The sequence below is a fragment of the Abramis brama genome (genome assembly GCF_963993115.1).
Source record: "Abramis brama genome assembly, chromosome: 22".
Classification (NCBI taxonomy): domain Eukaryota; kingdom Metazoa; phylum Chordata; class Actinopteri; order Cypriniformes; family Leuciscidae; genus Abramis; species Abramis brama.
In genome coordinates, this window is record NC_139984.1 from 9,556,037 (window position 1) to 9,567,242 (window position 11,206).

The 11,206-nt window shown below is 37.9% G+C and overlaps 1 protein-coding gene across 1 annotated transcript; it reads right to left on the bottom strand.

The window, feature by feature from the left end:
• Positions 1-334: 334 nt before the first annotated feature.
• csrp1a (cysteine and glycine-rich protein 1a) lies at positions 335-10,564 on the bottom strand. Its single transcript, XM_084099128.1, has 6 exons — positions 10,310-10,564; positions 5,598-5,707; positions 3,277-3,445; positions 2,557-2,686; positions 2,331-2,424; positions 335-1,029 (listed from the first exon to the last, which is right to left on the bottom strand). Exons 2-6 carry the CDS (start codon positions 5,704-5,706, stop codon positions 953-955), a joined length of 579 nt encoding a protein of 192 aa, XP_083955254.1. The 5' UTR covers position 5,707; positions 10,310-10,564; the 3' UTR covers positions 335-952.
• Between the last annotated feature and the right edge of the window lie 642 nt (positions 10,565-11,206).

Genomic DNA, 11,206 nt, shown 5'->3' on the forward strand with positions numbered 1-11,206 from the left:
GTCATTTTACTGACCCCGAATGTTTGAATGGTAGTGTACTGTACATCATCCAGTGTAAACAAAATAAATTATTAAAAAACAATGTTTTTGTTTGTTTTTTCCTGATGAGTGATACCATAAATAGTAACTAAATCATTTGCATTTTTCTCCATGTACAAAAAAGTACGGAAGCATGTAGGTGTGATATCAATTTGTAAGAAATACCCTCTGCTAGAAATACACACCAAAACTAGCACTGCTTACTTGCAAGGCACGCTCATTTTTATAACATTTTAAACATTTACATTCACCAACTATTCAGTTTAATGGACACAAATAAAAAAAGACACAACAATTGTGCATATTTATATACTTTTACTTCTATTTCCGTGCAGAATGCATATGTGGGATATTTTCCACTGACAATGAAATAAATTTAGTGCATCTTTAGCCAGGAAGTGCTTGTGAATCATTCATGCTTTGAGTAGAGCTGAAGGGAACATTCTTTACAGTGATAAAAGAAGCATGTGGTCAACTATAAACTGGATATGCAGATCCATTAGAGAACAGACAATACATATAAGCAGAGTAATACTGACGTAACAGCACAGCTCAGGTTCCACTAAAACTCAAGTGATCATCTTAGGTGAGCGGATTAAGAGTTAATCCCATGTTCTGTTTACATACTTGACATTCTTCCAAGCATTTGGCATTGTTCAAGAGTTAAGAAGAGATGTTTATGGGTTTAAGACAATGACATGATGTCTTGTGGAATGTGCTGAAATGTGGAATGTGTCGTCTTGTTTAAGAATTAGACAGAAGCATCTGAACAATGGTTTCCTTCTCGACTGACGCCAGTTTCCTTTTTGAAGATACTAACATGCATTCACATGTAAATGAGCAGGAGGTGTTCAGCTGCATCTACAGATGCTCACAATGTGGAATGTATAGGAAAGGTTGTGGGTTAGGGAATCTATTGGGTGTGTGACAGCGCCCCAGCACCTTGACCATATCCAAAGCCTTTTGGTCCAAAGCTTTTGGCATAGCAACCTGTGTTGGGCACAAGACGAGGAAGTTAATATGACACCAGTACAATGGTAAAGATGGTGGTTCTCACCACCATGATTCTAGGTGCTATTAGGGCAGAGTATTGACACAGATTTCACAAATCAATTAAAATTCACACTGTAAAAAAAGTTGCCGCCATACATTTTTAAGTATAATCAATTAAATTAAACTGGCTTAAAAAAATTGTTGATAAGTTAAAGTAATGTAAAAACATACCTAACCCTAACCCTAATGTTGTCATGACTTGCTGATCATATAATTTTTTTTACAGTAAGCTCTTGATCTGATATGATTATTATGATTAGGATATATGTATCAGATACAGTGTCAATATTTCTTAAGGAAAACAATCTTTCAACTAATGCTGTAAACTATAAGGAAACCCTTTCAGATTGTACATTAATAATACAACAACACTAAATTACAAATTGAGTTGTATAAAAACATTTAAATTGCACATAAGGCAGTTTTTTATGTCAACTTTTGATAAATTATTTCTACTCATGAGATTTATTCAAACAGGAGACATCACTCGCAGATTAAAAATATATTGAAAATGTAATCTACTGCATTTATTTATAAATTCTCCTCTCTAGAGTTAGTTTTTCTTGCTAACTATCAAATGTATGGACAATAACTGGCTTTCCTGAGGGAAATGTAACTACTCAACAATGCTATGATGTTTTTTGGATGACTATAAATCTGCGTTTGAAACACTGAGCAATTACATGAGACATTATATATTTCAGTAAGTTCTACTGTATCGTTCAACATACCTTCTGATGTTTATTCATGTTTGTTTTGTGCTATAACTAGTGGTAAAGAGGAAGAGACGATTCGTTTCGCTGTGGCAACAGTGACATTAAAGCACGCCAAAACGGCATTTTTTGTTTGAATGATGTGATAAAACTCAAAGAATTTGAAAGCTGAGACTTTGTTTCATATCAAAAGTAACAAAGCACGAAGCTTAATGCGATTTTTGGAAGGTAGGCGCTACAGTACATATAATTTTTAATCAAGTTTTGTTCATGCATCACCTGAAAACATTATAGACTGAAAGATTGATCTGAGGATTTCAGAATCAATATCGGTTCTTTAAAATGAAGATTCATTCAAATGTATTACACAATATTGTCAACCCAGCCCTTCTCGCGATGCCATTGCTAACATTTTCTGAACGTTTTTTAGTGCATTATGCCTTTGCTAGTGTGCTCTGTGTGGTTTCTAGGTGGTTGCTTGGCAAGAACCACTAAAAAGAGACAGGATAACATTGGATACTTTGCCTTTGCAGAAGATTTCTCCATCCTTGTCAGCTAAAGTTGTGGATTCCAGCCCCTTTCCACATTTCGCACACCGGAAACAACCCCTGTGCCATGCCTGCAGAGGAAGGAAGACAACAGTCGCTCAATGAAGACCACGTCCAAAGCTTACAGAACCATAAATGGTGGCTTATTTAATGTTGGTGCGCCACCACTGCATTTCCTCCTGCAGTTTCTGCTTTCGTCTTACATTTCCTGCCCCTATGACTTTTTCAGCCGCGTAGACGGCCTTGCTACACCGTGGACAAACATCGGAGCTGCCAAACTTTTGAGCAAACTTGGATGTGTTGGGGTTATTGGTGGGCCGGTGCTCTTGAGGCCTGCATTCAAGAGACACAGAACACAAGAATCAGAGGATGAACAGTCACCAGATTGGCCACAGTTTGCTAGATTGCCAACACATCATGGAATGGTTCCCCACAAAATTTTAATTCCGTGATCACTATAACATTCCAAATCTGTCTGACATTCATTGTCTTGTGGAACGCAAAATAAGCTGTTTTGAAGAATGTTCATGCTGCTCTTTTCCATTCAATGAAAGTGGATGGGGACCAAGCTCCAAAAAGGGCAAAAAAGCCATAAAGATATTATAATATAATAAGTTGTCTTTACAACTTGTGTGCTATATTCCAAATCATTGAAAGAGCAGCTTGGATGCTATAAATGGAATGCATTTATAGCAGAACATCCAAGCAGAGCATTCAAGACATATAAAGTAGTTGGTTGCTTTGCCTTATATATCACTCAGACCCTTTCCGTATACTGTATAGTGAGCGGTTCTTGGCCAGAATAAGCTAGAGTGTACACTCTGATAGTCAACACTCTGTGTACACTCTGATCTTGCAAGACTAGAATAAAATATGGAGTGATATTTAAGAATCAAAATGCAAATCAGGTGCATTTTTCTTACTCCTCGGCTTTAATGCCCAGCGACTCTCCTTTGTCCATGCTCAGAGTTCCTGCACCAGCGCCGTAGCCGTAGCCTTTGGGCCCGTATTTCTTGCCGTAACAGGCCTTGCAGTAGATCTCATTCTCATGGACGGCCACTGTAGTGCTGTCTAGATTTTTCCTGCACACCACTGAAATGAGAAGTATGAGTGAATTTGACAAAGATAAAAGTGTTCTGCAGTGACCTTTAGCTTCAAGATTTCAACGACAGTAACCTGTTGCTTTAGGCAATATAGTAGATCAAGTGTGTTGAGTGGGAGGATATCAATATATGATTGTTAGAAAGATATATATTATTTAGATGAGAAACTATGAATATGTTGTGTTTTATATTAGAAAATAATTGTACAATTGCTTTCTTCTGATATATTGACAGAGTAGATCAATAAAGACTATAATACTGTGCTAGTTTTGTGAATTTTGCAATCCTTCAGCTTTGTCTCTAAAACCTTGGCAGGGTCCTGTGTTTGAGTTTTTTATTAAAGGGGCTTTGATTTTCGTCCTCCCCTGCCGACAGTCTGTCTGGAATGCAGATTCCTTTGAGGGCCCAATGCAGGGTAATATTATGCATCATAAAGTGGCTTATAAAGACAAAACAGAAGAGGGCGCCAGAAAACAGCCTTTACTTCACATAGTAGTCTGAAACTGTTGAACAAATACTGCTCTTACCACCTGATTCACATACTATCCAGAATTAGAAGTAGTTTCACCCAAATCATAGTAGATGTCATTTGTTTTAAATGTAATACAAAAGTAAGTAATAATGAATTGTAAGGTAATGCATTTAGCTAGATGTTAAAGGGTTGGTTCACCCAAAAATGAAAATTCTATCATTAATTACTCACCCTCATGTCTTTCCAACCCCGTAAGACCTTCGTTCATCTTCAGAACGAATCTTTTTGATGAAATCTGAGAGCTTTCTGTCTCTTCACTGACAGCCTATGCAACTACCACTTTCAAGATCTTCATTTATGTTGAAAGAAAGTCTTACGGGTTTGGAACGACATGTAATTAATGACAAAATTTTCATTTTTGGGTGAACTAACCCTTCTTTATTCTCCCTTGCAACAAGACAGTCTGTGATAAAGGCAATGTTATGAGATGGATATGTTCCTATATTGGTGTAGGCCTACTGCTTTTTCACACACACAAAAGTACTTCTCCTTCAACAAAAAGCAAACATTTTATTGTGTAATACATAAACTATGAAACAACCAGTGTGTCAGTTTGCTCTTTCAGTACAGCTTTCAAAGTAGGGGTGCGCCAAAATATCGATATGGCGATATCTCGCGATATTTTCTCCCGCGATCGATTCTCGATGCGCTCTTGCCAAGTAGGCCTATCGATATTAAAAGCCGTTAGGGCGGGCGTACATGACGGTGCGAGTTCGGACACTCGGGAGGTCGTGAGATCAGTTTAACTGATAATCGCGTCAAAGCAGCTGGTGCAAGGCACAACTGTCCTGCATGAATTTTATCCCGAGCCGGCAGCAATCACGTGGGCTTTCGCGCTAAACCGTCATGTTGCGAATGGGAGAGAGAGAGAGAAAAGTGTGTGTGTGTGTGCGACAGTGACAGTGTATGCGCACGCTGTATGGTTGCTGCCACTGAGGTATAGCCCCATCGACGTGGTTGTGTATGATTTGGCAATAGGGGACAGCTGGTGAAAAAACATGTTTAAAAATTATCGGGAGGTCGGGAGGTGCTTGTAACGTGCTCGGCTCGGCTTGTAATTCCTCTCACACGCTACGAGCCGCGACCATGCCAGCATCACCGACTCGATTTCTCCCGAGTGAAAAAAATCATCTGCAGCAAAACAAAAATAGTGTCTGTGACTGTTTTGTTGCAACTGATAAGACACAAGTTGTTTTTGTTATTGTGTTTCATCCAAAAACGAAATGGAGATTCATTTTCCTAATTAAAAAAAAAAAATCTTTTTATTTCTTAAAACATGATATATTGTGAGTTATTACTGATAATATATCGATTATCACAGTATCACCATATCGTGATATTATCGGTATCGTGAACAATGTATCGCGTATCGTATCGTATTGTGAAGTACCCAGTGATTCCCAGCCCTATTTCAAAGCATTCAGGCATAGATTTTTCATTTTAGCACAATGCGTTGTGCCTGCTATTGTACAAAAGATGATAATTATTTATTAACAGACAAATTATGTATTAATAATGCCTTCGGTAAACATTGTTAAACATGCTGATCTACTGATACTGTGTGGACTCAAGTCATGGCACTGGGCACAGGAAAAAGAACAGGACTTACTGCACAGGAAGCAGGATCTGTGGAAGCTCCGTCCATCACACTGCACTTCCTCTGCGAAGTACACTGTTTTCTGGCAGCAGCCACATTTGTTTCCACCCCCAAGAGGCATCCTGAAACACACACACAGCAGAGTAGCTCACAACATGTGTCCTGAAATCACCTACTTTTGGGGACCTCCCAATGGTTCCCTCAATAAAAACAACACACAGTGGGGTTTTAATTCAAATCCAGAAAATGCATTGTAATATATAAACACTTTTTGTTATATTGGTTGAAAGTCTTCACATCCTGATAACAATCAATAACAGTAGGGGCCAAAATATTGAAACATGTACATATATCATCTATGGAAGTCTCAGGATAAAAAAAAAAAAAAAAAGTTCTTCCAATCATTGCATTCGATGTCCTATCCTGCCTGCATTTCTATACCTCCACGCATCTGCTCGCACGGACGTCATCAGCGCATTCCGTAGCATGCAAACAAACAGCAGTCCCTTTTACAGCTCCTCCTGAACCAAAACAACAAGCTTATGCTGCGTTCACGCCATGTCATAACCACATTTAAGAAATGGCAACCCATGATGCTCTGAAGGTCAGTGCTCTTTAAGTTGTTTATGTTCATTATTATTGTAATATTACGTGCTTTGAGACATGAGGTAGTTTAACGCCGTCTCTCATGAGGCTTTACAGAATCTGCTGTGTGTTCATGTGTTTTGAAGGAGGCGTGGCTTTAGAGTCGCTCTGAAGGGAGGGTGGGATCTCATGCTTTCAAAGCTAAAAACAACTGAGGTCAATGAGAAGTGCTAAGGTTCTGTACACAACATATGTATGTAATTATAGTTGGAATTTAGCATTGAAAAAAAGATCACTTTGCATAAAAGTGATGTCAGACCACAAGAGAAATATTATGCCAAATAAGGCATTGAGATTAGTAAGGTATGTAGGTCTGAAATCTGAAACAGGGTGGCTTTGATATAAAAGCATATTTGGACTTTCAAAAGCACATACTTGTTGTGACTCCAGAGTACAGCTTGAACTTCACGAGAGAACGCGAAAGCATGATTCACAAATTTCCTCCATCTTATATTTATTTCCTTCACCATGCCCCTGTAGGGGCTTCATAAAACACAACTAACTTTTTATGTTCAAGGGTATGAAATGAATAAACAGCTTGAGGGTCTTTCCAAATACCCATACTTGTGGTCTTTGCACTTGACCACTTGTCTACTTACATGACGTATTTCCTGTATTTGGCCCAAGTGTTAAAGTAGGTGTGAAGACCTCAAGTGTGTGTAGAATTTTTGATTACCTGATGGGACACTAAAGATGGGAGCTTTATTTTGATTTTCAATACTTTGCATTTTAAAATAAACTTCTAAATGTCTGGTCAGTAGTCCCTAAAAGAAATAAAAATGCTAATGTTGTACAAAATACACACAGCCTACTCATCTTTGCACCAATCAAATGACATTTGTTTTATTACCAAAATACATGCAATATCTAATTGATTTAATTTACAGTGGAATGTTTTTATCGTGATTTTGGGGCATGCGATTTCCCGAATCTAATGTATGATGGGATACGCTTAGCTTTGAATATTGCTCCGATGCGTTATTCAAGATAGTGTGCATTAAGGCCACTGCACTTTGGTATTTTTTTAGACATGGGACAGTCTTGCGCACTTACTTCCTGTTTGCTTTTATTCTGACTGACTCTGAAATGTCAGTGCCACTCTGAATGGATTCGTATATAACCGCAAGTTTTGCGTCAGATTAGTGACGACTAATATTTGGCATCAATTCAAGTGTACTTGGTTTGCAAAGACAAGAAGTGAATTTCCGTTGACCAATCTAAATTTGGGTGTGTCTGACCTCTGTTTTAATTTAATGTTACTTTAGATAAGTGAACGTGCGGCATGGCCAATCCAAAGCTATTATGAGAGAAGTAATGTTGGTCAGCTTATATCTGTAATAGTGGCCATACCTCTACTGAAGTAAGCGTTAAGTTAAATTCAAGTGTATGCAATTCCATGGGGGCTATACCAAAGTATCTTTGATTGTGTAAACTTGAATGTGACCAGTCTCAGGTATATAGCAATTACCTCCGTTTGATGATCAAAACTGATGGGCTTGTGAACGTGAGACCCGCGTTAAACAGAAGACGCGAGGAAAGCAAAAACTCACTTAATTTTGATTAATTCCCCCGGAAAACAAGACATAATATCTTATCTAATTTTACTTATCTAGTAAATGCATCCTGATTTAAATTTTTTTTGATATTTGGACTGGAAACCAGACAAAAATACTAAGTAAGAAAATGTTTTTTTTGCAGTATATTGATTTAAGTGTAAATATGCAGCAGTCATAACTTTTATTCAGAGCCTGCGTTGAGACAGTGACACAAAACAAAACAAGTGTCATGTTGCCAACAATATGCCTTTACATTGACAGTGAATCATGTGCCTTTGATCTTCTGTAATTGCTGGGAAATGTCTCATTGATTTTGTCCATAAAAGGGCTTGTTGGTTGTAATCGAGACATTCCTGCATAGTTCTGATGTTTCCAGTCTAAACACTAACTCCGGCCCCTGACTGCAAACATGTTGGGTTGTCATGGATGTGAGGAAATGACACACAGCCACACATGCAGATAACGTTCTCTAGTATAGTAATACAGAGACTGAATGCTCTCTTATGGCCATTTTCTTCCTATTGCAAAGGTCATATAAAGTTTGATAAAATGGCCAGACTATAAACAAAGCCAGACTCAAGGACATTTGACAGTATTATGATAACACTGTGAAATTGTTTTAGGCAGGTCTAGTTGAATCGGATTTAATCTACTTCACACTTCCTGTGATATCAGAATTCTCAGAGTTTTCTGGATGCCTACAATTTAATCCACACTGTGCTGTATTAGTTTCATTTACAAATGGGGAATATGTCATATGTCTATGTCCAAGCTCGCCCACAAAAGCCATGAACCCAGATAAGGTCTAAACTCCAACCAACCAAAGAAACAGCAACATTTTACAAAAACACATAACTTTTGTAAGAATAGGGCCATAGGTGGTAGGTGAACTAACTCCAGGATAAAGATAGGAGATGCGCTTCCCCTTTCGAAACATATTTAAATTTCCTTAAAATAGTTTCAGTTACGCGTCACCGCAAAACGTACACATCCCAGCATAAACGCTTCTGATAAATGATTTGTTATCACAGCATCTATGTTCACAAAGCACTTAATTTTAACAGAAAAGCAAGCATACTGTGTGTGGGATTTGGCATGGCAGAAAGCATACAAAGAAAGCTTCCTTTATAATCACTGAAAAGCGGCCACTCATCTTAGATAATTGCGATCTCACAAAGTTCTATTACAATAAATGAAGCGGACTGCACAATGAATCTCTTAATTACATATCATGCAACATGCAGAACTCAGAATCCACCAGAAAACACCAACGTTTTTGTTCATTGCTAACTTAAACACCTCTGATTGGCCATTGCATGCAAGTAATCAACAGATATGTTTGTGATTGGCTATATTGCTCAACGCTTTAAAATGTGTTGTAATTAGAAACGTTTGGCGTTCTCCAGAGTACAAACACAGATACCCACTGGATCGTTTGCCAAATATGTTTTGCCAATGTGCTATTATTACAGAGGCAACTGACCCTAGACCAGGAGTTCTAAAATCTAAATTGAGTTACATGTGAAATGGTGTTGTTTCCCCATGCCCTAACCCTCACAATGTGTTCCAGTTATTTTGACCCAGAGAATATTTTCTTTTTTCCGAAAATGGTAGTTAATGTTATCACATTGGAATAAAACTTACTTACTTTCTCACACAGTGTATAACAAGTATGCTCCAAAATGACAGGCCTAAAACAGATTGCTTATAAATCTTTCATTATGCTATCTATGTTATTGTATTGGATTCAGACTTTTTATCATCTTTTTTTTTTTTTTTTTTTTTTTAAATTAGCACAGGTTTTGTTTTTCTTTTTTGTAACAGATTGATTGTAGGCCTCACTGTTCTGAGCTTATGCAATTAATTTTTTTTTTATTATAAGCTTGAGTGAACTTTTTAAAATGGCATAAGCTCACATCAATGAGGCCTACGGTCAATCAGTTACCAAAAGAAATACATAACCTGTGCTAACTGAAAGAAGCAAGTTGACAAAAATATTGAATCCCACATTTTGTGATAATATGGCATAATGTGAGATTTACCATCAGTTTAAAAGACCAAGAACACCAAATTAGGTAAAGGATTTTCAACATAGCACAACGGTTTTAAATGAAAGCTCAGTTAAAAGTCTAGGTCTTTTTTTTTTTAAGAATCTTGGTCAAATTGTTCCTTCTCAGACTGACTGAATGATTTTTAGCGTACAGTTATTCTAGAAAACAAGACAAGACAAGTCACATTCCTGATTTCAGATTAGAAAAGTTAGTAGTAGTTTGTAACTGTGAAAGAGAAGAATTAGACTTATATAAGTGAAGGTTCACAAAAGTTACATCTTCTCTGCCAGGAATTTTGTCAGCTCAACAAAACCGAACAGTTCAGATGAGGTAGAAAGAATTTAAAGAATTACTGGAAACCAAAACCTCAAAAAGCCTCATGAGCTGCACACAAGTTTGCAGAGCCATTGCACAAGAGAAGCGGAAAAAGCATGTAGGGGACAAAAAAAATACACTGTGAAGAGCTTCTTACCTGAAGTGATCGTTGGTTGGTAGGTATGTGGATATGGACAGAAAATCTACAGCCAAAGTCCAACAGACTGTGGGAATGAGAACAGCTTCTTCTGTCCTAACACATGCAGTGGTGGAGGGTCTGTATCAAACTTTAGTGCAGGAGCTCAGGGTGTGGCAAACAGTGAGGGAAGTGAGTCTAAACTATGAGCTGTGGTGAGATGTTAAAGGAACAGCACTACCTCACGACCCTGCTGTGTGTTTGCTCTCTGACGCCCCCTCTGTGTCTGACAGACATTATTTATCCTAAAAAGACCTGTTACACACTGCCGCTCTGAGACAGGAGAAAAAATGTCAATAAAATGTATTATTTATTTTTTATAGGTTTATTGTGGTTGCTCTTTCATATCTCAGACTTGAGGTGGAAATATTAAAGGGGACCTACATTTTTACAAGATGTAATATAAATCTCAGCTCTCCCCAGAATGTGTCTGTGAAGTTTCAGCTCAAAATACCCCATAGATTTATCATACCATTTTGTAAATGCCCATTTTTGAGTTAAAGCAAAACATGTTGTTTTCGTGCATGTATCTTTAAAAGCAAATGAGCTGCTGATACCCGTCGCCCTATCCAGAGTAGTGATGTGCTTTTACAGCTCGTGCTTCGGATACTCTGTCAAGAATTAACAAAACATCTCACGTCTCATGTGAGACTGCAGTTCTTCGTTGTTGAAAGTTATTATTTGCATATGTTTTAAAGCCAGGTCAGGGAAACTTTTGTTCCCTTTCAAAAGCTACTTTCAATGCTGCACTTGATTTCGGATGATGATCCACACGATTTTTATATTCAGTGTCTGGGGGAAAAGCACGCTGTGGCAGCCCTCGATGACGCAGAATATGAGCCATGCGAGTCATTTCCC

What these genes read in the sequence shown, in the direction of transcription:
- csrp1a (XM_084099128.1), bottom strand. Translation starts at nt 5,706, where the DNA reads ATGCCTCTTGGGGGTGGAAACAAATGTGGCTGCTGCCAGAAAACAGTG. An exon ending in CTGGGCATTAAAGCCGAGGA is followed by an intron (nt 2,687 to 3,276) that starts GTAAGAAAAATG and finishes TCTTGAATGCAG; the next exon opens with GCCTCAAGAGCACCGGCCCA. An exon ending in AAGTCATAGGGGCAGGAAAT is followed by an intron (nt 2,425 to 2,556) that starts GTAAGACGAAAG and finishes CTTCCTCTGCAG; the next exon opens with GCATGGCACAGGGGTTGTTT.